The sequence below is a fragment of the Narcine bancroftii genome, chromosome 2 (genome assembly GCF_036971445.1).
Source record: "Narcine bancroftii isolate sNarBan1 chromosome 2, sNarBan1.hap1, whole genome shotgun sequence".
Taxonomy (NCBI): Eukaryota; Metazoa; Chordata; class Chondrichthyes; order Torpediniformes; family Narcinidae; genus Narcine; species Narcine bancroftii.
Genome location: NC_091470.1, coordinates 2,040,001 through 2,065,733, shown reverse-complemented (window position 1 = coordinate 2,065,733; position 25,733 = coordinate 2,040,001). Strand labels below are relative to the sequence as shown.

The 25,733-nt window shown below is 54.2% G+C and overlaps 1 protein-coding gene across 1 annotated transcript in view; it reads right to left on the bottom strand.

Annotated features, from left to right (window-relative positions):
- Positions 1–1,450: 1,450 nt before the first annotated feature.
- Positions 1,451–25,733, bottom strand: part of LOC138752242 (homeobox protein goosecoid-like) — a 27,272-nt gene continuing 2,989 nt past the window's right edge. Inside the window, exons 2-3 of the mRNA XM_069915213.1 lie at positions 15,988–16,348; positions 1,451–1,743 (exon numbers count right to left, since the gene is read on the bottom strand). Coding sequence (XP_069771314.1) covers positions 1,451–1,743; positions 15,988–16,345 — 651 coding nt within the window. The 5' untranslated portion in view covers positions 16,346–16,348. The remainder of the gene's footprint in view (positions 1,744–15,987; positions 16,349–25,733) is intronic.

The window sequence follows — 25,733 nt, the reverse complement described above, 5'->3', positions numbered from 1 at the left end:
ATCCCTAGCTCTGTCAACATTGCTTCATAGGACATGTTCTCCAATCCAGGGTCGTCTTTCTCTGGAAGGATTGCCCCTCAGGATGTCCAGTTGTGAAGGTTATAAGATTTTATCTGCCATCACACAATACTCTGTGTGTTCTCAGCTACTCCTTGGACAGTTGTAACATGACATCACGATACCTGTACTCAATGCCCTGTCCCATGAAGGCAAACGCTTCATTCACCACCCTGTTTGCTTGTATTACCATATTCAGGGAACCTGTCCCACTCAGTCTGTTTGTCACCAACACCCTCCAAATGCTGTTGTCTTTCAGGTATTAACCTGAACCTCCACTTGCTCTCTCACATGATTGCAAAGCGTCTCTTGCACTGTTTGGCAACAACTCCCCACAATCTTGGAAAATATCCATCCCTTCAGCAACCATAGTTAAAAGGAAACTGCCTTCTCACAGCTGTGTTGTTTGTGGGATCTTGCTGTGTATCAGTTGACAGCTGTGGTTCGAAACTAGTTCGTGGGCTGTGAAGCTTATTGGGATGTTCTCCCAAATTGCAAGGGGAGCTCAATGGCTCAGGCACTATGTGTGGAGACAGATCAATGTCTCGTCTGGGGATGCCCTCCGCAGATGCTGGCTGACCCACAGAGATCCTCCACGCGCTGGTTCTTGTTGCCCCATGTGCATCTCCTTGGGGGAGGTTGGAGGAAGGTGCGGATTTCAAGTGGGGGGAAGGGTCTGTGTCTGAGCCACCTGTCTCTGGACTCCATGACTCTAAGGCAGCCAATGGGGTCCCTACAGCCCATCTCTACGCCCCCCATCCCCTCCCCTCCCACGGCACATTTAGGTAAAAGCCTCATTTTCTTTTCGCCTCGCGTAACTTAAATATTTTGCAAGCGTGGTCAGTAGGAGAGAAGTATGGAAGAAATCCAAACTTGCCTGCTTCACAGGGAAGGGGTTTGAGTAGAGTCCTGAAGGGGCCATAGATGACAAAAGGATTAAGAATGGAGTGAAACACAGAAGTCTGCAGATGTTGTGATTGTAGTAAAATGGCACTGTACAAAGTAAAGGGAGGGAAGTTTAGAGGAGACCTCAGGGGTGAGTTTTTCCCCCCACACAGAGAGTTGTGCTGAGGATGGTGGTGGAGGCTGAAACATTAGGGGCATTTAAGAGACTCTTAGGCAGGTACATGATGGAAGAAAAATAGAGAGTTTAGTATTTTTTAGTAGGAATATATAGCATCGAGGGCCAAAGGGCCTGTACTGTGCTGTAATGGTCCATTACAGCGGGATGGACTCAGCCAGTCTTGCAGCATCCATAGGGGGTAAACTTCTTTAACCCCTTGAAGAGGGCGCAGGCCTGAAACACCGGTAATATATCTTTACCCCCCCCCTATGGATGCTGAGTTCCTTCAGCAGTTTCTGGGTGTTTTTAAAAGGTTCAGAATGGTCTCTCTCAGGTGTTTTGTGCAGGTATTTTCTTTTTTGTGTTTACCTCCACTTTCTCCTCCCGGAGATGGACCCTTCGAGCCAGCTGTTCTCTGGTGCCCACATCAGGATACTTGGTTTCTTGGAAGAGGTTCTCCAAGGCTTCCAACTGCTCGTCGGTGAAGATGGTTCTGTGCCGGCGCTTCCTCCTGCAGTGGAGCTGGTTCAATAGTTGGAGCTCGGTGCGGGACAGTGCTCCCAGGCTCACGTAGGGCAACACCTGGGGGGCAACCGGGGAGAGGTAGGCTGCCCCTTCCAACCCTGCCAAAGAAAGCACACGAACATCAGTCCACAGTCTCTGAGGATCTGAATCACTAAACAAGAGAATTATACAAATGGGTTTTGTGCAGGAGGAGGGCCATTCAGCCCATCATGTCTCTGCTGGTCAATAAAAAGGTCCACTCAGCCTGATCCTTTACTGGCTAAATACCATGGATTTATCTGCCTTCAGGCAGAGGGTTCCAATGTCCTGCTCCCCTATGAAATAAAACATCATTCACCATCTCCTTTCGAATTTACTTCCTACGAATTTCTACTCCCAGTCTTCTCCCCTCTCTATTAACAGAAGGAGATTTTTTTTCTATGTGCTTTCTCTAGATCTATCAATTAAGTCTCCACTCCAAAGGAATGGCACCAATCTGTCCAACCATTTCTGACACCGTTTTTTTTAAAACTTAAGACATATAGCACTGTAACAGGCCAATTTGGCCCAATGAGTCTGTGCCGCACAAATTACACCCCATTAACCTATACCCCTGTATGTCTTTAAAGGGTGGGAGGAAACCAGAGCCCCCGGGCAAAAACCACGGAGACACGGGGAGAATTTATAAACTCCTTACAGACAACGCTGGATTCGAACCCCAGTCCCGATCGCTAGCGCTGTAAAGGCATTGTGCTAACCGCTACCCCAACTGAGCCATCCTATCCTGGTGAATCTCTTCTGTACTCTCTCTCCTGCATCTTTGTCCCAGGGCAGCAGTGTCCAATACCGGAGGACATCAGTTTAAGGTGAAGGGAGGGAAGATTCAGAGGAGACTTTGTTTTTTTAAACACTCTGAGAGTGGAATGCATTGCCAGGTGTGGTGGTGGAGGTTGGTTCAATAAGGACATTCAAAAGACTCTTAGACAGGTACATGGATACAAGAAAAATAGAAGGTTATGGATAGGTTGGCACAACATCGTGGACCGAAGGGCCTGTACTGTGCTGAGTTACAAGCCCAGAGGACCCCAAAACCCAGCAGCAATAGATGTTCACCAAGACAAATGGTCACTTAAACAAAAGTTTATTTTAATTATCTTTAAACATGAAAATAGAATCACACTTTAACTTATCACTATTGACTTAACTAACTTAACCCCCTTCTAATTCTAAGTGCACGTGTATGTAATGTGCATGTAAGTTCAGAAATGTTCTTTGATTCACAGTCCAATCTCACTCCTTCAAGTTCATTGGTTGCCGGCAATTTTTCTGTGCACAGAATTTAACATTTATAAAGTTCACCAAGCTTTGGTGTTTGAAAGGTAAAAGGTTACCACTTAAGTAGGTTCTTGTTGGTTTTCAGAGAGATATTTTGTTGTTCCAGGACATCCACAGCTGATGTAATTCCATCAGCCACTTCAATGTCTTATTGACGCAACTTTCCCCTTCAGGGTTCTCAAGATGATAACCTCTCTCTTTCAGATTACCACAGAGTTCCTTTTTGTATCTCTTATTCCAAGTGAAACATTAGACAGCCAGTCTTCTCCTCTTGCATGCACCACAAGGACTTTGACCAGGCCGTCTTGCAAATGAGCCTTTCCACAAGCTTGCCAGTTTGTTCCATTCCAAGCTACTTCTGCTGTCTGTAACACTGTAGAAGTGATCTCTCTCTGAGAGAAAGCCTGTTTGACTCTCTCTGCTTGCAAAACCACATGACCCTCTTAGAACAACAAGTTCTCTTCCAGACTATCTGCGGCTCCAACAAGATCTTTCATCTGTTGCTTTTTGTAAACAACAACCCATTAGTGAAGTCTCTTGAGCACTCTTCAAAGCTCTTGTAAAAGCTGTGAGGCCCATATATATGTCTAGCATGGGGCAGAGCTCCAGTATTTTAAAAAAGATCCATTTTGAAGTGTTTGTATGTGACTTACTCTAACAAACCTTTCCCAATTTATCTCCCCAAAACATATCTATATACTCCGTCACAGCTGTATGTATCAGAGAAGCTGTGATGGGGGCTGCTTCAGCTGACAGATGTAGAGACACACAAGAGACTACAGATGTTGAGATGTGAAACGAAACACGATCTGCTGCAGGAACTCAGCGTGGACAAACAGCATCAGTGGGAGAAAAGGAATGCAGGCATTGCTGTCTGGAACTCTTCAAGTTTAAGAGTACAGAGGGGAGCTAAGAGGGACCGGATGGGAGGGATTGGACAGGAAGGGGATAGACGATCTCTGATGACAGATATGGTTCCATTAGGTGCCAAATGTTAATCACAGGCAAGTTGCACGTCAGGGTGACCTGCTCCAGATTGTGTTGGTGAACTATCCCATTGATTCCTTGGCTTCTGTCCCCCTTGAACTCTTCCTCTGTGACTGGGATGTTGCCTCAGAGCAGCCCAGCGAGCGAAGCCACAAAGTGTGTCGGCGTGAAGTTCAATGCTGTACAAATGCTGGGCTTCAACTAACATCAATCATTCATCAGCAATCAAGATTCACTATTCTTTTATTGTCATGTAATAACAAAAGAGAAAATGTAATATTACACAAAATTTCCTTTAGTCTGTAGTCACCATTAGTATTGCCCAGCGCCCCTTACAGTAAGAGAGAGAAGCAAAAGGGAGTCCCTTCAGAATCACTGCGTGTCCGTGGATTCGCCTCCAGCGCCCCCTACAGCCTCTGCAGCCGCACAGACCCCTGTTCGATCCATCATCTAGATCCAATCCTCTGACACGGCCAGGAAGCCTTCAGCACCGGAGGTCCCTCCGGGAGCCCTTCCGGCCCTCACTACCCTCTCGAACCCCAGCTCCCATACCTGATTCCCATGAGCCAATCTCCAGCAGCCCTCAGTACATGCAGCTCCCCCATCCACAAATCCCCTGCAGCCTGCGTGGGTTCCTCAGCCGCTGGTCCGCCCCCATGGTTACTGCCGTGTAGGGTCCACCTCCTCAGTAGTGGGTGTTCTCCCATTTCTAATGTCCTGCGCTGGTTTGCTGCACTCCAAAGCTCAGCACAGGCCCCATCATCTTGGGCACAGGCCCCATCATCTTGGGCACAGGCCCCATCATCTTGGGCACAGGCCCCATCATCTTGGGCACAGGCCCCATCATCTTGGGCACAGGCCCCATCATCTTGGGCACAGGCCCCATCATCTTGGGCACAGGCCCCATCATCTTGGGCACAGGCCCCATCATCTTGGGCACAGGCCCCATCATCTTGGGCACAGGCCCCATCATCTTGGGCACAGGCCCCATCATCTTGGGCACAGGCCCCATCATCTTGGGCACAGGCCCCATCATCTTGGGCACAGGCCCCATCATCTTGGGCACAGGCCCCATCATCTTGGGCACAGGCCCCATCATCTTGGGCACAGGCCCCATCATCTTGGGCACAGGCCCCATCATCTTGGGCACAGGCCCCATCATCTTGGGCACAGGCCCCATCATCTTGGGCACAGGCCCCATCATCTTGGGCACAGGCCCCATCATCTTGGGCACAGGCCCCATCATCTTGGGCACAGGCCCCATCATCTTGGGCACAGGCCCCATCATCTTGGGCACAGGCCCCATCATCTTGGGCACAGGCCCCATCATCTTGGGCACAGGCCCCATCATCTTGGGCACAGGCCCCATCATCTTGGGCACAGGCCCCATCATCTTGGGCACAGGCCCCATCATCTTGGGCACAGGCCCCATCATCTTGGGCACAGGCCCCATCATCTTGGGCACAGGCCCCATCATCTTGGGCACAGGCCCCATCATCTTGGGCACAGGCCCCATCATCTTGGGCACAGGCCCCATCATCTTGGGCACAGGCCCCATCATCTTGGGCACAGGCCCCATCATCTTGGGCACAGGCCCCATCATCTTGGGCACAGGCCCCATCATCTTGGGCACAGGCCCCATCATCTTGGGCACAGGCCCCATCATCTTGGGCACAGGCCCCATCATCTTGGGCACAGGCCCCATCATCTTGGGCACAGGCCCCATCATCTTGGGCACAGGCCCCATCATCTTGGGCACAGGCCCCATCATCTTGGGCACAGGCCCCATCATCTTGGGCACAGGCCCCATCATCTTGGGCACAGGCCCCATCATCTTGGGCACAGGCCCCATCATCTTGGGCACAGGCCCCATCATCTTGGGCACAGGCCCCATCATCTTGGGCACAGGCCCCATCATCTTGGGCACAGGCCCCATCATCTTGGGCACAGGCCCCATCATCTTGGGCACAGGCCCCATCATCTTGGGCACAGGCCCCATCATCTTGGGCACAGGCCCCATCATCTTGGGCACAGGCCCCATCATCTTGGGCACAGGCCCCATCATCTTGGGCACAGGCCCCATCATCTTGGGCACAGGCCCCATCATCTTGGGCACAGGCCCCATCATCTTGGGCACAGGCCCCATCATCTTGGGCACAGGCCCCATCATCTTGGGCACAGGCCCCATCATCTTGGGCACAGGCCCCATCATCTTGGGCACAGGCCCCATCATCTTGGGCACAGGCCCCATCATCTTGGGCACAGGCCCCATCATCTTGGGCACAGGCCCCATCATCTTGGGCACAGGCCCCATCATCTTGGGCACAGGCCCCATCATCTTGGGCACAGGCCCCATCATCTTGGGCACAGGCCCCATCATCTTGGGCACAGGCCCCATCATCTTGGGCACAGGCCCCATCATCTTGGGCACAGGCCCCATCATCTTGGGCACAGGCCCCATCATCTTGGGCACAGGCCCCATCATCTTGGGCACAGGCCCCATCATCTTGGGCACAGGCCCCATCATCTTGGGCACAGGCCCCATCATCTTGGGCACAGGCCCCATCATCTTGGGCACAGGCCCCATCATCTTGGGCACAGGCCCCATCATCTTGGGCACAGGCCCCATCATCTTGGGCACAGGCCCCATCATCTTGGGCACAGGCCCCATCATCTTGGGCACAGGCCCCATCATCTTGGGCACAGGCCCCATCATCTTGGGCACAGGCCCCATCATCTTGGGCACAGGCCCCATCATCTTGGGCACAGGCCCCATCATCTTGGGCACAGGCCCCATCATCTTGGGCACAGGCCCCATCATCTTGGGCACAGGCCCCATCATCTTGGGCACAGGCCCCATCATCTTGGGCACAGGCCCCATCATCTTGGGCACAGGCCCCATCATCTTGGGCACAGGCCCCATCATCTTGGGCACAGGCCCCATCATCTTGGGCACAGGCCCCATCATCTTGGGCACAGGCCCCATCATCTTGGGCACAGGCCCCATCATCTTGGGCACAGGCCCCATCATCTTGGGCACAGGCCCCATCATCTTGGGCACAGGCCCCATCATCTTGGGCACAGGCCCCATCATCTTGGGCACAGGCCCCATCATCTTGGGCACAGGCCCCATCATCTTGGGCACAGGCCCCATCATCTTGGGCACAGGCCCCATCATCTTGGGCACAGGCCCCATCATCTTGGGCACAGGCCCCATCATCTTGGGCACAGGCCCCATCATCTTGGGCACAGGCCCCATCATCTTGGGCACAGGCCCCATCATCTTGGGCACAGGCCCCATCATCTTGGGCACAGGCCCCATCATCTTGGGCACAGGCCCCATCATCTTGGGCACAGGCCCCATCATCTTGGGCACAGGCCCCATCATCTTGGGCACAGGCCCCATCATCTTGGGCACAGGCCCCATCATCTTGGGCACAGGCCCCATCATCTTGGGCACAGGCCCCATCATCTTGGGCACAGGCCCCATCATCTTGGGCACAGGCCCCATCATCTTGGGCACAGGCCCCATCATCTTGGGCACAGGCCCCATCATCTTGGGCACAGGCCCCATCATCTTGGGCACAGGCCCCATCATCTTGGGCACAGGCCCCATCATCTTGGGCACAGGCCCCATCATCTTGGGCACAGGCCCCATCATCTTGGGCACAGGCCCCATCATCTTGGGCACAGGCCCCATCATCTTGGGCACAGGCCCCATCATCTTGGGCACAGGCCCCATCATCTTGGGCACAGGCCCCATCATCTTGGGCACAGGCCCCATCATCTTGGGCACAGGCCCCATCATCTTGGGCACAGGCCCCATCATCTTGGGCACAGGCCCCATCATCTTGGGCACAGGCCCCATCATCTTGGGCACAGGCCCCATCATCTTGGGCACAGGCCCCATCATCTTGGGCACAGGCCCCATCATCTTGGGCACAGGCCCCATCATCTTGGGCACAGGCCCCATCATCTTGGGCACAGGCCCCATCATCTTGGGCACAGGCCCCATCATCTTGGGCACAGGCCCCATCATCTTGGGCACAGACCCCTGGATTGCAGGACTTTAAATAAAAACACCACCTGCTCCTTTAACAGGTCGTTTAAAGCCTGTCAGCATCAGGACCAGGCGTTTGGACTCTACTTTCTATGGTCTGATGTTCTGCCAGACAGAGACCACCCATAAATGGAGGAACCCCACCTCATCTTCCGACTGGGCACCCTCCGACATTGGCTTCTCTGGCTTTTGTTGAACCCCATCCCACCCCCTTGCTTCCTCCCCTCCCCATCTTCTCTCCATTTCCCGTCTCCTTTCACACAGACATGATAAATTTGAACTAGTCCCCGATCACATCCATTTAACACCTGTTGTTGGTCTGGATTCCTCCCCCACTGCTTGAATTCTGAGACTTTCTGATATATCTTGTTTCTGCCTTTTCTGTTTTTCCCTTGAAGAAGGGCTCAGGCCCGAAACATCGGCGATATATCTTTGTCTCCTATCGATGCTGAAAAGACCAGCTGAGTCCTTCCAGCTTTTCAGTGTTTCCACCCTACTGAGCAGTGCCGCGTTTCCGCTCCCCCACTCTTGCTAGGGCCCCCCCCCCAGTGGCAGGCAACGCCGCCATTTATTTTAAACCCCTAATTTATTAGTGCAGTCTCACATCCGTGCAGCAGAGGTCCATGAACCAGCGGCAGCCCTCTCTGACCCGCTCCACTCTGTGTGATTGTGCCGGGACTAGCCAAGATCCATCTAATCCAGCACTAATCTCCTCAGTGTTCACCTTTTCCAAACTTTCCATGGCATTAATTCTGGTGGCAAGGCCCCGTTAACCTCCATTTTCCCCTCTCTCCACAGCTGCTGCCCGACCTGCTGGGTATCTTAGGCTGTGATTCAGATTGCCAGCAAGTGCGGCATTTCTCTTTTCACTTCCAACATTGCAGGTCAGTTGGTGTCACTTCCAACTTTAACGAAATCTTGCAGACCAGTTGGTATGTGTTCAAACTGCAGCGACTTATAATATTTCCAACCCAACAAGACAATCTCCAAAACAAGAGCACTTTGAAAGATTCTAAGACTTCTCACCCACTTTTTCCATGACCCCATTACAGAAACTGCTACATCCTGTGACGCCTTTGACCCTTTGCCCGTTATTTTCTCTGAGATTTTTACTGGATCAAATAGTTTTTCCGCCTTGAATTAGTTTCCATTCAACTGCCAACATTTTTTTCTCTTCTGCTGAAGTATAAAAATGGAACTGCTGTTACAGAATGCCATTTATTTGCCGTTAATTACTCCTGTGTCTGAGCCACTATTTTCCTTGATGTAGTTTGTTAACTTTTTACAATTAGCGTCTATATTACAACACAGGGAAACACAAGGCAGGAGCAAGCCCGCGACCTGGGTTCGCATTAGGTCCTGTCTGTAAGGAGTTTGCACATTCTCCTTGTGTCTGCGTGTGTTTCCTCCTGGTGCTCTGGTTTCCTCCCACCCTTTAGAATGCACGGCGGTGGCATGTTTATTGGGCGACAAAGGCTTGTGAGCCGGAAGGGCCTATTACTGTGCAGTATGCTTAAAAAAAAAGCATTCGGCCCATCCCCTCTACATTAGGCCAAATTAAACTTAAATCTAATGTCTGGACACCCCTCCATTTCCTATGTACCCAAGTGTCTTAAACACTACTACTGAATCTGCTCCCACTGCTACCCCTGGCAGCCCATTCCAGGCACCCACCACATTAACATAAAACGTAATATAGGAGAAGTAGGCCTTTTGGTCCGTCGAGTCCGCTTCGTCATTCCATCAAGAGCTGATCCATTCTTCCACTCTGCCCGGCTCCCTGGCCTTCTCCCCATAACCTTTGACACCCTAACTATTCAGAAAACTGGATTCTTAAATACACCCAACGACCTGGCCTCCACAGCCACCCGTGGCAGCAAATTCCACAGGTTCACCACACTCTGGCTGAAGAAATCCCTCCACATCTCTGTTTTAAATAGGCACCCTTTAATCCTGAAGTTGTGCTCTCTTGTCCTGGACTATCCCTCCATGGGAAACATCCTTTCTACACGTGCCCTCTAATCTGAATTGTATTTCATGTTTTTACCTTGGGAAGATTCTGTTACTCGAGCTATACAAGTGCAGAACCCAACGTCACCAGTGCTTTGCCCCATCCAGAATGTTCTGAACTTTTTATCCCAGCGACCTGCACTGGGACCATACCCCTCTCATCCCTGTACTCAAACAATAATCTCTTGGATGTCGAAATTGAGTCAGCATTCATCACTTCAGCTGGCGGCTCCTTCCACACTCCCACCACTCTCTGTGTGAAGAAGTTCCCCCTCATGTTCCCTTTAAACATCTCACCTTTAAACCATGACCTCTGGTTTGAATCTCACCTACCCGCAATGGAAAGAGCCAACCTCTATTTACTCGGTCTCTCCCCCTCATAATATTAAATACCTCGATCAAATTTCCCCTCATTCTTCTGCGTTCCAGGGAATAAAGTCCTAACCTGTTTAACCTTTCCCTGTAACTCAGTTCCTGAAGACCTGGCAACATCCCAGTAAATCTTCTCTGCCCTCTTTCTATCTTATTGATATCTTTCCTGTCGTTTGGTAACCAAAACGGCACACAATCCTCCAACTTTGGCCTCTCTAATGTACTGCATATATAACTTATTTACCATAACATTGCAACTCCTGTACTCAATACTTTGATTTATGATATATGCCAAAAGCTCTTTCCAACCCTGTTCACCTGCGATTCCACTTTCAGGGAAGGATGGGTCTGTCTTCCCAGATCCCTCTGTGCTACCGTCCTCTTTTGTGTCCCACCATTCACTTGGATTCAGCTCCCCAAATCCCAGCAACTTCCTTGAAAATCTTCTCTGCCTTTTTTCATTCTGGCTGGAGGGACCACAATTGCTCGACTTCCATCACGACTGGGGCTATTTTATTTCACTTCCCCACTTGTGGTATTGACGATTCTCCCATCGTTGCTCTACCTGAATTTTGCGCCCGACCTTCCTCTCAGTTTTTGCCCCGTTTGTTGGCTGCGGTTCCTTGACTCTTCGATGGGATTAACGCGTCTCGCACACGGTCTAAACCTCCCGGTGTTCGCACCGTCTTAAACGAAGATGAACCTGATCCAAAATATATGGTTTAAAGCACGTAACGGCACAACCCAGGAATTGTGCCACGAGCCCAGGAATTGTGCCACGAGCCCAGGAATTGTGCCACGAGCCCAGGAATTGTGCCACGAGCCCAGGAATTGTGCCACGAGCCCAGGAATTGTGCCACGAGCCCAGGAATTGTGCCACGAGCCCAGGAATTGTGCCACGAGCCCAGGAATTGTGCCACGAGCCCAGGAATTGTGCCACGAGCCCAGGAATTGTGCCACGAGCCCAGGAATTGTGCCACGAGCCCAGGAATTGTGCCACGAGCCCAGGAATTGTGCCACGAGCCCAGGAATTGTGCCACGAGCCCAGGAATTGTGCCACGAGCCCAGGAATTGTGCCACGAGCCCAGGAATTGTGCCACGAGCCCAGGAATTGTGCCACGAGCCCAGGAATTGTGCCACGAGCCCAGGAATTGTGCCACGAGCCCAGGAATTGTGCCACGAGCCCAGGAATTGTGCCACGAGCCCAGGAATTGTGCCACGAGCCCAGGAATTGTGCCACGAGCCCAGGAATTGTGCCACGAGCCCAGGAATTGTGCCACGAGCCCAGGAATTGTGCCACGAGCCCAGGAATTGTGCCACGAGCCCAGGAATTGTGCCACGAGCCCAGGAATTGTGCCACGAGCCCAGGAATTGTGCCACGAGCCCAGGAATTGTGCCACGAGCCCAGGAATTGTGCCACGAGCCCAGGAATTGTGCCACGAGCCCAGGAATTGTGCCACGAGCCCAGGAATTGTGCCACGAGCCCAGGAATTGTGCCACGAGCCCAGGAATTGTGCCACGAGCCCAGGAATTGTGCCACGAGCCCAGGAATTGTGCCACGAGCCCAGGAATTGTGCCACGAGCCCAGGAATTGTGCCACGAGCCCAGGAATTGTGCCACGAACCCAGGAATTGTGCCACGAACCCAGGAATTGTGCCACGAACCCAGGAATTGTGCCAGGAACCCAGGAATTGTGCCAGGAACCCAGGAATTGTGCCAGGAACCCAGGAATTGTGCCAGGAACCCAGGAATTGTGCCAGGAACCCAGGAATTGTGCCAGGAACCCAGGAATTGTGCCACGAACCCAGGAATTGTGCCAGGAACCCAGGAATTGTGCCAGGAACCCAGGAATTGTGCCAGGAACCCAGGAATTGTGCCAGGAACCCAGGAATTGTGCCAGGAACCCAGGAATTGTGCCAGGAACCCAGGAATTGTGCCAGGAACCCAGGAATTGTGCCAGGAACCCAGGAATTGTGCCAGGAACCCAGGAATTGTGCCAGGAACCCAGGAATTGTGCCAGGAACCCAGGAATTGTGCCAGGAACCCAGGAATTGTGCCAGGAACCCAGGAATTGTGCCAGGAACCCAGGAATTGTGCCAGGAACCCAGGAATTGTGCCAGGAACCCAGGAATTGTGCCAGGAACCCAGGAATTGTGCCAGGAACCCAGGAATTGTGCCAGGAACCCAGGAATTGTGCCAGGAACCCAGGAATTGTGCCAGGAACCCAGGAATTGTGCCAGGAACCCAGGAATTGTGCCAGGAACCCAGGAATTGTGCCAGGAACCCAGGAATTGTGCCAGGAACCCAGGAATTGTGCCAGGAACCCAGGAATTGTGCCAGGAACCCAGGAATTGTGCCAGGAACCCAGGAATTGTGCCAGGAACCCAGGAATTGTGCCAGGAACCCAGGAATTGTGCCAGGAACCCAGGAATTGTGCCAGGAACCCAGGAATTGTGCCAGGAACCCAGGAATTGTGCCAGGAACCCAGGAATTGTGCCAGGAACCCAGGAATTGTGCCAGGAACCCAGGAATTGTGCCAGGAACCCAGGAATTGTGCCAGGAACCCAGGAATTGTGCCAGGAACCCAGGAATTGTGCCAGGAACCCAGGAATTGTGCCAGGAACCCAGGAATTGTGCCAGGAACCCAGGAATTGTGCCAGGAACCCAGGAATTGTGCCAGGAACCCAGGAATTGTGCCAGGAACCCAGGAATTGTGCCAGGAACCCAGGAATTGTGCCAGGAACCCAGGAATTGTGCCAGGAACCCAGGAATTGTGCCAGGAACCCAGGAATTGTGCCAGGAACCCAGGAATTGTGCCAGGAACCCAGGAATTGTGCCAGGAACCCAGGAATTGTGCCAGGAACCCAGGAATTGTGCCAGGTACCCAGGAATTGTGCCACGAACCCAGGAATTGTGCCAGGAACCCAGGAATTGTGCCAGGAACCCAGGAATTGTGCCAGGAACCCAGGAATTGTGCCAGGAACCCAGGAATTGTGCCAGGAACCCAGGAATTGTGCCAGGAACCCAGGAATTGTGCCAGGAACCCAGGAATTGTGCCAGGAACCCAGGAATTGTGCCAGGAACCCAGGAATTGTGCCAGGAACCCAGGAATTGTGCCAGGAACCCAGGAATTGTGCCAGGAACCCAGGAATTGTGCCAGGAACCCAGGAATTGTGCCAGGAACCCAGGAATTGTGCCAGGAACCCAGGAATTGTGCCAGGAACCCAGGAATTGTGCCAGGAACCCAGGAATTGTGCCAGGAACCCAGGAATTGTGCCAGGAACCCAGGAATTGTGCCAGGAACCCAGGAATTGTGCCAGGAACCCAGGAATTGTGCCAGGAACCCAGGAATTGTGCCAGGAACCCAGGAATTGTGCCAGGAACCCAGGAATTGTGCCAGGAACCCAGGAATTGTGCCAGGAACCCAGGAATTGTGCCAGGAACCCAGGAATTGTGCCAGGAACCCAGGAATTGTGCCAGGAACCCAGGAATTGTGCCAGGAACCCAGGAATTGTGCCAGGAACCCAGGAATTGTGCCAGGAACCCAGGAATTGTGCCAGGAACCCAGGAATTGTGCCAGGAACCCAGGAATTGTGCCAGGAACCCAGGAATTGTGCCAGGAACCCAGGAATTGTGCCAGGAACCCAGGAATTGTGCCAGGAACCCAGGAATTGTGCCAGGAACCCAGGAATTGTGCCAGGAACCCAGGAATTGTGCCAGGAACCCAGGAATTGTGCCAGGAACCCAGGAATTGTGCCAGGAACCCAGGAATTGTGCCAGGAACCCAGGAATTGTGCCAGGAACCCAGGAATTGTGCCAGGAACCCAGGAATTGTGCCAGGAACCCAGGAATTGTGCCAGGAACCCAGGAATTGTGCCAGGAACCCAGGAATTGTGCCAGGAACCCAGGAATTGTGCCAGGAACCCAGGAATTGTGCCAGGAACCCAGGAATTGTGCCAGGAACCCAGGAATTGTGCCAGGAACCCAGGAATTGTGCCAGGAACCCAGGAATTGTGCCAGGAATCCAGGAATTGTGCCAGGAATTTGGCCGCTACAATTCCGGCCCCGCGATTTATCCTGCGGGACCCCCATAGCTTTTTGGAGGAAACCTGCAGTGTAAATCGTACCGGAAAACTTCGTTGAGGGTCACGTCCAACCTCTGGGACTGTTACAATCAGGGACTTGCCGTCTAAAGAGGCGCCCGGACAGGCAGTAGTGATATCAATCTTATCCACGAATGCAATGTGTGTCTTTCACAAAACCTCAACGTGTGAGATATTCCGGCACCTAAGTTCACCCCCCATCTCCGCCTCTTCCTTGCATTGTCTGTCGTCTGAGAAATCCCCTTCAGGGAGCGCATCTTAATCTAAAACACACACAGTCAACGCTGGAGGAATTCAGCCGGTCTCACAGCACCCAGAGGGGGCGAATGGTAAAAAGCCGCTGGGATGCTGGTCTTTTCAGTGTCCATAGGAGACAAAGATCTATCTTCGCGCCTGAGCCCTTCCACAAGAAATCAGCGGAATGAGCTCGAAGCAGGAATTCAGACAGCGCCGGCTGGGGGGTGGGGTGTGTGTGTGGGGGGGGGGGGGGGGGGGAGGAATCTCCAGACCTTTTTCTCCTACAATCACAGCGTCTGCGGGGTTTCACGAAGATAAAGAACCGAAAGTTCCTAAGGGGATGCGCGGAAAGCGAAATCCCTCCAGCCTTGGCGTGTTTTCACTCCAATCCATCCCGGGATCGCCCCCCGCCCCAAACTAAAAGTTACCCCCACTTTCCCAGCCCCCGCCTTTCACGCCGCTTGCCCGAGAATTTCACGAGGGGCGAATGCACTTCTGGGGGGGAGGGGGGGGACGCATCGGCCCATCAACTTGCCTCGTTGAAGAGCTGAGAAACATTTCCCAAGTTTCCCTGGCGAGTGGCTCACCCGAGAACTAAAGCACCCGCGGTGGCAAAGCAATGTGTAGACCACGTCGCGTCGAGTTGGTGGGGTCTGCTTGTTTTGCCCCGAGGGTCGGACGCGCACAAGAGAGAGTTGAATTTCACTTGTAAATGTAGACAGACGCTTCCGCCCAATTAACCTCCCACCCCTGTCCATTTTGAACCCGGAGGAGACCCGCACAGCCACGGGGAGAAGGTGCAGACAGCGCGGGATTGGAACCCCCGTCCCGGTCGCTGGAACGGGGCGTTAACCGCCCCAATTCTCCATAGGCAAGAATGGACTTCACTTAAATGAATAAAATAGATAGATCACATAAAAAATAAAATAAACTTTCCCAACCCATAGTTAAAGGCGCGACGGGGAATGTTCAAAGGGGGCAGACTTGATATTACTGATTTGTAAATATTCACATTTAATATTTTGACGGGAGAACAAATCGAAATATTAACATCAAAAATCAATTTTTAATCTCTCCAAATTATCCTTCAACTCTGCCAGTCCGAGACGGGCGAAATGTGCTCCCTTTCACAAATCCCCGATCCGTTCCAATTGGAGACTCTCAGTTCCCGCTTTTCCCTTCAGAGCAGGAAACCAAACATGTTATAAAGTGAGATCCTTCAGGAGAACAGGGTATAAATTGGGAGAGGGGGGTCTTACCTGGCGTGAGACAGGAGCAGTGCTGGCTGTTCAGGGGCTGACAGCTCGGTACCGTGTTACAGCAGGAAACCCTGGGCGTACCGGGCACGTAGTAATAGTTGTAACCCATTCTCGAGCCCCCGACCGCCAGACTGGGATGCTGAGGGGTCGGTGGTAGAGGTGGCGGAGGAGGAGGAGGCGGAGGGGCGCCGGCCGGAGAGTAGAGCCCCAGGTACTCTGTGCTGGGGCAGACCGAGTCCCCCGCCACGCCAACGAACGCCTGCAGAGGAGCGGCGTGCGGGGTCGAGTCTTTACAATGAGACCTGGCTCCTGACAAAATACTATCGATGCTGAACATTCCCGCCGGCATCACCAACATCAGCTGAAAGACCAAAGAAATGTGTCCTCAGAAATAAAGCCAGAGTTAAATCAACGATCCAAAATAGAGCTAACAGAGAGGGGAGGGGGGACAAACAAGTTTGCAAGGCTTGGCGCAAAAAGTTACATCTAGACTGCGACAAGAAAAATGGGACTCTGTCCTGACCCTCCCATCGGCCAGCAAACACCAGGGCCGACACGGGGTTTATATGCACACAATCCACGTCACGGGATTTTTTTTTAATTCGTGGCTTATGTAATTGGATGGGAAAATAGGGTTTCTCCGTTTTATCCCTTATACGCCTCCCCCTCTCTCTCTCACACACACACCCACCCTCGCCTCTCTTTGTATATCTCCCTCTCCCTGTATTTCTCTCTCTCTCTCTCAGCACATCCTCTCTTTGCTTCAGTGTCTCTTTCTCTCTCTCTCTATGGTCTCCCCCCTCACACACACTCTCTCTGCTTCAGTATCTCTCACTCTTTTCCTCTCTCTCAACTCAGTAGCCTTTGTTCCATGGGTTAGAGGGCTTTACCCCTCCCCCGTTGGCGTTAAGACTTTGTAATTGGGTTTACATCGACCCCAATGCTTTACTCGCTGCCACCCCCCCCCCCCCACCGCTATCAGATGCTAATTACAGGGACTAATCCGATTAGTGTCTTAAAGCGGTTTGCAAACACTCCCCCGCCGCTGATTTGAGCTCTCCTTCAATCATCTTTCAATCCCCTCTCCATCCGACTCCCCTCCACTCTACCCCTCTCCCATCCACTCTACCCCTCTCCCCTTCACTCTACCCCTCTCCCCTCCACTCTACCCCTCTCCCCCACCCACTTCAGGCCTTTTCCAATATTTGGCATTAGTGCAATCAGTCATAAAGTGAGTAGGTTTCTGTCTCTCAACCGAAGAGTTGCCTTTAAATGATCCTGAATCTTATCATGAAAGTTTGTTCGGAGTTTACCTAGAAAACATTATACCTTGTCGTGTAAATGGAACCCCCCCCCCCCCCTTCACCAGAGCCTGGCCCGATAGCTTCCCCATTCGTTCAATCATTCTCTTTTGAATGATCGTCTCGACTCGATAGAGTTGAGTATGAACAACCATTGATCTATATTATAAATTAATATATGTGTCTATGATACAGGTAAATAGATATTGTAGATGGGTGTCTGTAAATGACTATTTACTACATTTTTTGACTATTCTATTTCTGCATTCCCCGCTCTGGGTCTGTCCGCCTGCTTGTCTGCTTGCAATCCCCCCCCCTCTCTCTCTCCCCCTTCCCCTCCCTCTCCCCCTCTCTCCCCCTTCTCTCTCTCCCCCCCTTCTCTCTCTCCCCCTTCTCTCTCTCCCCTTCTCTCTCTCCCCCCCTCTCTCTCCCCCCCCTCTCTCTCCCTCCCCTCTCTCTCTCCCCCCCTCTCTCTCTCCCCCCCCCCCTCTCTCTCTCTCCCCTCTCCCTTTTTCTCTCCCCCTATCTATATACCCTCCCGACAATTTTTCTGACCCCTTGGCTGTCACCCTCCCGTTAGTCCGCTCGCTCCCTTTTCGCCGGGAACCCGTGTTGAGCCGCCGGAGTCCGGCGGGGGATCTGTGGAATGTCCCCAGTCCAAGGCGGCAGGCGCCAAGAACGAATTGCCACGGTGAAGCTCAATTTTAATTTGCTTTGACAAGGTGTTTAATCCGCGCCAATGAACCCGATAATGTCAATTGCTCAAGTTGAAGAATGAAAATCAAGAAATCGATCTGATACCAGCCTCGTGGAAATTAAATGAACGGCGAGGGTTCAACAATTTGATGAAGCAAAACCGATGGAAATCTGAGCCGGTGTGTGTTGGGGGGTAGTAATGGGTGCAGGAGGAGGGGGTCGTAATGGGTGCGGGAGGAGGGGGTCGTAATGGGTGCGGGAGGAGGGGGTCGTAATGGGTGCGGGAGGAGGGGGTCGTAATGGGTGCGGGAGGAGGGGGTCGTAATGGGTGCGGGAGGAGGGGGTCGTAATGGGTGCGGGAGGAGGGGGTCGTAATGGGTGCGGGAGGAGGGGGTCGTAATGGGTGCGGGAGGAGGGGGTCGTAATGGGTGCGGGAGGAGGGGGTCGTAATGGGTGCGGGAGGAGGGGGTCGTAATGGGTGCGGGAGGAGGGGGTCGTAATGGGTGCGGGAGGAGGGGGTCGTAATGGGTGCGGGAGGAGGGGGTCGTAATGGGTGCGGGAGGAGGGGGTCGTAATGGGTGCGGGAGGAGGGGGTCGTAATGGGTGCGGGAGGAGGGGGTCGTAATGGGTGCGGGAGGAGGGGGTCGTAATGGGTGCGGGAGGAGGGGGTCGTAATGGGTGCGGGAGGAGGGGGTCGTAATGGGTGAGGGAGGAGGGGGTCGTAATGGGTGCAGGAGGAGGGGGTCGTAATGGGTGCGGGAGGAGGGGGTCGTAATGGGTGAGGGAGGAGGGGGTCGTAATGGGTGCGGGAGGAGGGGGTCGTAATGGGTGCGGGAGGAGGGGGTCGTAATGGGTGCGGGAGGAGGGGGTCGTAATGGGTGCGGGAGGAGGGGGTCGTAATGGGTGCGGGAGGAGGGGGGTCGTAATGGGTGCGGGAGGAGGGGGTCGTAATGGGTGCGGGAGGAGGGGGTCGTAATGGGTGCGGGAGGAGGGGGTCGTAATGGGTGCGGGAGGAGGGGGTAGTAATGGGTGCGGGAGGAGGGGGCTCCACACCGCCAATGCCTCGGCGAGGAACTCCCAGCCACCTGCGCTGAAACTGAACCCGTCCCAGCGTGTATCGGCCCGGGCCCCCAATCACGAGGGTCGATCAGCGTCTGTGGAGGTCGACACTTCGGGTCGAAGTCCTTCCAGCAAATTGTTTCCTCCAAGAACAAACCTACCGATTCCCCCTCAGCCGCGAAATAAAGTTTAATGGACTTGGACGGGGTGTTTAACCCGACCCGACAAAGGCGGTCAATCTGATTTCGTCGTTCTTTCTGCAAGTTTTAAAATGTGTTCCGGGGACACTGCTTTAAATCATTCGACCCCCGTGAAATCCGTGGCCCAGAGTCACCTGTGCATTAGATATGAGAGAGGGAGGGCATCCCCTTGCTGTGCAGCCCGCGGGAGAAGGTCCTCACGAACTCCATGGATCTAGTGAGGGACAGGAGAATGGAAGTGAAGCTCGTTTCTCGCAAACGACCATTCACAACCCGCAACTGATCTGCTCTCAAACCACCGATTCGGTTGCACCTGCAAACGCACCGACTCACTGGTCTTTGGGGCGTTGAGGATCCTGAAACATTTAGAGGTGGGCTGGTGGTGGCGTGGAATAACACACAGCGAGAGGCTGGAAGGACCCAGCGGCTCGGGCAGCATTCATGGAGAGAAATGGGCAGCCAGCGTTAGGGTGACGGACGCGCCGAGTCGCTCCAGCCGCTCATTGAGAGTCAATATTCAGTATCTGGCGCTTCCCCAGAATCACGCACACGCGTGCAAACCCACGCCCACACACGAACACGACAGGCGCATTTCAAATGCCCCATCCGAATGAAACAGAATGGGACAGATTACCGTCGCAGTCACTCAGGGTCCCATTCTGTCCGCGGCATCTGTCACTGTAGGGACCTCCTGGGTGAGATTGAGAGTTTATTGCCATAATGCCCGAAATTCTTCCTTGCTGCAGCCACATCGGTGTTTAAGATACACCGACTACAAGGGTAGAAATTAACCCACCACGATATGCCAAGAAATTGGACGAGAAGCGATAAATGTAGAAGGAAACAGGAAAGTCCGCAGACGTTGTGATTGTAGAGCGAGGGAGAAATTGAATCCTTGTTCTTCCCGTGGACGTGGCGTGACCTGCTGAGTTTCTCCAGCACGTTGGTGCATTCCAATAAATATAAAATAGATATTTATGCGTAGGTATCGAAGAGTAGGAGTCGGCCATCCCACCCACCCACCCACCCTTCCACATGCCCCCAAATTCCTTCAACATCCATGCTCCCCCGTGGCTGAAGGACGTGAGAAAAGAAACATGACTCGTGACAAAATCCGATGTCATGTTCTTCCCTAATTCCTGAGCCTCCGGTCCCACAGCAGATGCTGGAATTCGGAGCGAACTGGACTCTCCCGGAGGGAGGGAGGAAGGTTGTGACATGGTTCGACCCGCTGAGCTCCTGAGTCCAGCTCACTTGGTCCCTCACTTAATTCTTGCCATCCCTACAATAGAAACGACCCATCCAATTAAATAAAACCGGTCGGGTGCAGAAAACAATCCCAAGAATGTCAGCAGGACCCGAGGAGTTGAATTTGAATTCAGGCAGACAACACGGTAACGGGCTATTTCGGCCCACGAGTCCGTGGCGGCCAATTAACCTACAAAACGGGAAGTTTGGGGAAAACCCACGCAGACAGACAGCGCGGGATTCGAACCCAGCCACCTCCATTGGGTGTCATAGGTGAGGGGGGTGGGGTGTGATTTAAGGCGATAGGGGGGAAAGGTTTAAAGGGCCAATTTTTGAAGACAGCGGCTGTGGAGGAAGGGATAATGAGGGGTACATGGATAGAATAGAAGGAGATGGGCCAAAGGTGGCCTCTAATGGGGCCAGTTCAGGTCGAGATGAGCCGAAGGGCATATTTCAAAGCAAAGTTTGCAGGTTGAAGTAAAAACACTGACCTGGAGAAACTCAGCACCGTGTCCGATGTAAAGACCATCGTTTCGGTCTTGAGCCCTTCAAACTCGGGCGCCTGCCGACATTCTGCTCACACCTTGATGAGGGGCTCAAGCCCGAAGTGTTGGTTCTGTGTCTTTACTCTGGAAAGGAGCTGCTGGGTTGTTATATGTCCGAGCCGTAGAACTATGGTGCAACACGAAAAGGGGCCCTTGGACGAAGGTGATGTGGACCCCCCCACCCCACCCGTGGCAACACAGCCCGTGGTAACTCACACACCCGCTGATCTGCCCCGGGACTTGACACGCACACAGTCCGCCCGGGACACGAGTGGAGAGAAGGCTCCTCTCGCAAACTGCCTCCAGATTCCTGTTTCGAATAACCCGATGCCGGGGTTAAGCCAACTCCTTTAGGGTGGGGGTGGGGGGGGACGAGACTTGACCGCGGTCGATCATGGCACAAACTCAACGAAGAGTTTCATCCGACACGGTGGGATTCCCAGTTCCACACACACGTGGATGAAACGTGGGTTCCCACATCTCTGAGTTTCCCCAGCATTGTTTCTTTACAAAGTGTTTGCAGCCTGTGCGGAGTGACCGCTCCGAATTCTCTTCGCCTGCCCGCGTACGGGCGGAGTGTGGGGATACCCGAGGGGGCGACGGCAGAAGTGGTTCGGGGTCGGCAGGTACAATCCGCCGGTCTAGGCAATCGGTGCCCCATTTTGAGGGAAAACAGACACCGCGGGATCCAACTCAGCGCATCCCACTAGACCAAGGGAATTAGAAGAGAACCCTTCCCCCTCACCCGGCGTGAGTGGAAGGGCCGAATGGATGTGTGCGTGAGGGAGCGACGAGACGCGAGCGTTGGAGACGGCAAGATAGAAGGTAAACCGTGTGAAAACTTGGGTGTAAAAGTGGGTGTGTAGGAGAGATGGCAAATATGTGCGAGAGAGGGGAGGTGTGTCCATGTGAGTGTGTATGGGGGGAGGTGTGTCCATGTGAGTGTGTATGGGGGAGGTGTGTCCATGTGAGTGTGTATGGGGGGGAGGTGTGTCCATGTGAGTGTGTATGGGGGAGGTGTGTCCATATGAGTGTGTATGGGGGGAGGTGTGTCCATGTGAGTGTGTATGGGGGAGGTGTGTCCATGTGAGTGTGTATGGGTGGGGGAGGTGTGTCCATGTGAGTGTGTATGGGGGGGAGGTGTGTCCATGTGAGTGTGTATGGGGGAGGTGTGTCCATGTGAGTGTGTATGGGGGGGGAGGTGTGTCCATGTGAGTGTGTATGGGGGAGGTGTGTCCATGTGAGTGTGTATCGAGGGGAGGTGTGTCCATGTGAGTGTGTATCGAGGGGAGGTGTGTCCATGTGAGTGTGTATGGGTGGGGGAGGTGTGTCCATGTGAGTGTGTATCGGGGGAGGTGTGTCCATGTGAGTGTGTATCGAGGGGAGGTGTGTCCATGTGAGTGTGTATCGGGGGAGGTGTGTCCATGTGAGTGTGTATTGGGGGAGGTGTGTCCATGTGAGTGTGTATGGGGGGGAGGTGTGTCCATGTGAGTGTGTATGGGGGAGGTGTGTCCATGTGAGTGTGTATGGGGGGGGAGGTGTGTCCATGTGAGTGTGTATGGGGGGGAGGTGTGTCTATGTGAGTGTGTATGGGGGGGAGGTGTGTCCATGTGAGTGTGTATCGGGGGAGATGTGTCCATGTGAGTGTGTATCGAGGGGAGGTGTGTCCATGTGAGTGTGTATGGGGGGGAGGTGTGTCCATGTGAGTGTGTATGGAGGGGAGGTGTGTCCATGTGAGTGTGTATGGGGGTGTGTGTCCATGTGAGTGTGTATGGGGGTGTGTGTCCATGTGAGTGTGTATCGGGGGAGGTGTGTCCATGTGAGTGTGTATGGGGGGGAGGTGTGTCCATGTGAGTGTGTAGAGGTGTGTCCATGTGAGTGTGTATCGGGGAGGTGTGTCCATGTGAGTGTGTATGGGGGGGAGGTGTGTCCATGTGAGTGTGTATGGGGGGGAGGTGTGTCCATGTGAGTGTGTATGGGGGGGAGGTGTGTCCATGTGAGTGTGTATCGAGGGGAGGTGTGTCCATGTGAGTGTGTATGGGGGGGAGGTGTGTCCATGTGAGTGTGTATGGGGGTGTGTGTCCATGTGAGTGTGTATGGGGGTGTGTGTCCATGTGAGTGTGTATGGGGGTGTGTGTCCATGTGAGTGTGTATCGGGGGAGGTGTGTCCATGTGAGTGTGTATGGGGGGGAGGTGTGTCCATGTGAGTGTGTATGGGGGGGGGAGGTGTGTAAACATTAAGGTGCGGACATGCCATTGCGGGATGGGGGTCAATGTGTTCCTGTCAGCCCGTGTATCGGCGTGAAACCGTACAGACCTGTCCATGTGCGAGAAAGGTGCATGTGGATGCAGTGAAGGTGTTTGTCATTCTTTGAGTGAGTGAGTGTGTGGCGGGGGGGGGGGGGGGGGTGGGGGGTCGATGCAAGGGGCTTCTCTTTGTCCCACTCACTGCTCCATCAGGGACAGTCTCTTCCGCCTGGGTCGGGCACATCCACCTCCTCCACCCACCCACCACGCACTTTGCCGGGGTAAACGCCCCTCGGAACGGCTGCAAAGTGGATTTGCACCCGAAACCGTGAGCGGAAGAGGAGGCGAAGGTCGGAGAAAGGGGCGAGATTCCAGGAATGGCCTCTGAGGGAGAAGTTTCTTCCTCAAACGCGAACGAGTTGCAAAACACCGAGGACGGACTCGGCGAGCAGAAGCCGGTTTCCCTGCACAAGAAGCGGGACCACCTTATCCATAGCGACCGAGCTGGTCCCGTTCGGCCCATATCCCTGCTAACCTTGTCCAACGTCAAAATGAATCTGGTTTCTCCACTAACTCGTTCCATGGAATCTGAGTGAAGACGAGAATCTGCAGACGCAGGGGTTGAAGTCAAAACGCAACGATGGAGAAACCCAGCAGGTCCAACAGGGTCCTTGATGGGGCAAAGGCAGTGATACAGAACGGCCGCCCCCTGCACCAAGACGGGGGCTCAAGTTGGCCGTTTCTCTGCGATATAAACTCTGTCCCGTTTTCACTCTCCGTCTCCCTCACTCCATCCCTTCCAGTCTGACCTCTCTCTACTCGGGGAGACTACTTACCCCCGTGATTTTCTAAACCCCCCGGAAGGTTCCCGGTCACCCCCCCCCCCCCCCCCCCCACTCCAGGAGGGAAAGCCCTCAGTATTTTCCCAGCAATAAACACTCCGCAAGGGTTCGAATGCCGCTGAGTCCAATGAATGAAGGGGTTTGAGGCGGAGAGGGGTTTCAAACAGCGTTGATTATATTAAACCGGCTAATTTCTTTCGGGGATTAGGTCTCCCAGCAGAGGAAGTGGAGGTGAGAGAGGTGACCCTGCCCGGGGGATTGGCTGGAGACGGAGAGAGAGGGGTGGCTGGAGACGGAGAGAGAGGGGTGGGTGGCTGGAGAAGGAGAGAGAGGGGTGGGTGGCTGGAGAAGGAGAGAGAGGGGTGGGTGGGTGGGTGGCTGGAGAAGGAGAGAGAGGGGTGGGTGGGTGGGTGGCTGGAGAAGGAGAGAGAGGGGTGGGTGGGTGGGTGGCTGGAGAAGGAGAGAGAGGGGTGGGTGGGTGGGTGGCTGGAGAAGGAGAGAGAGGGGTGGGTGGGTGGGTGGCTGGAGAAGGAGAGAGAGGGGTGGGTGGGTGGGTGGCTGGAGAAGGAGAGAGAGGGGTGGGTGGGTGGGTGGCTGGAGAAGGAGAGAGAGGGGTGGGTGGGTGGGTGGCTGGAGACGGAGAGAGAGCGGTGGCTGGAGGAGAGAGAGGGGTGGCTGGAGACGGATAGAGAGGGGTGGGTGGAGGAGAGAGAGGGGTGGCTGGAGACGGATAGAGAGGGGTGGGTGGAGGAGAGAGAGGGGTGGCTGGAGACGGATAGAGAGGGGTGGGTGGAGGAGAGAGAGGGGTGGCTGGAGACGGAGAGAGAGGGGTGGCTGGAGACGGAGAGAGAGGGGTAGCTGGAGACGGAGAGAGAGGGGTGGCTGGAGACGGAGAGAGAGGGGTAGCTGGAGACGGAGAGAGAGGGGTGGGTGGCTGGAGACGGAGAGAGAGGGGTGGCTGGAGACGGAGAGAGAGGGGTGGCTGGAGACGGAGAGAGAGGGGTAGCTGGAGACGGAGAGAGAGGGGTGGGTGGCTGGAGACGGAGAGAGAGGGGTGGCTGGAGAAGGACAGAGAGGAGTGGGTGGGTGGCTGGAGACGGATAGAGATGGGTGGGTGGAGGAGAGAGAGGGGTGGCTGGAGACGGAGAGAGAGGGGTGGGTGGAGGAGAGAGCGGGGTGGCTGGAGACGGGAGAGAGAGGGTTGGGTGGGTGGCTGGAGAAGGAGAGAGAGGGGTGGCTGGAGACGGGAGAGAGAGGGTTGGGTGGGTGGCTGGAGAAGGAGAGAGAGGGGTGGCTGGAGAAGGACAGAGAGGAGTGGTGGGTGGCTGGAGACGGAGAGAGAGGGGTGGCTGGAGACGGAGAGAGAGGGGTGGCTGGAGACGGAGAGAGAGGGTTGGGTGGGTGGCTGGAGACGGGAGAGAGAGCGGTGGGTGGAGGAGAGAGAGGGGTGGCTGGAGACGGAGAGAGAGGGGTGGGTGGAGGAGAGAGCGGGGTGGCTGGAGAAGAACAGAGAGGAGTGGGTGGGTGGCTGGAGTCGGAGTGAGAGGGGTGGCTGGAGGAGAGAGAGGGGTGGCTGGAGACGGGAGAGAGAGGGTTGGGTGGGTGGCT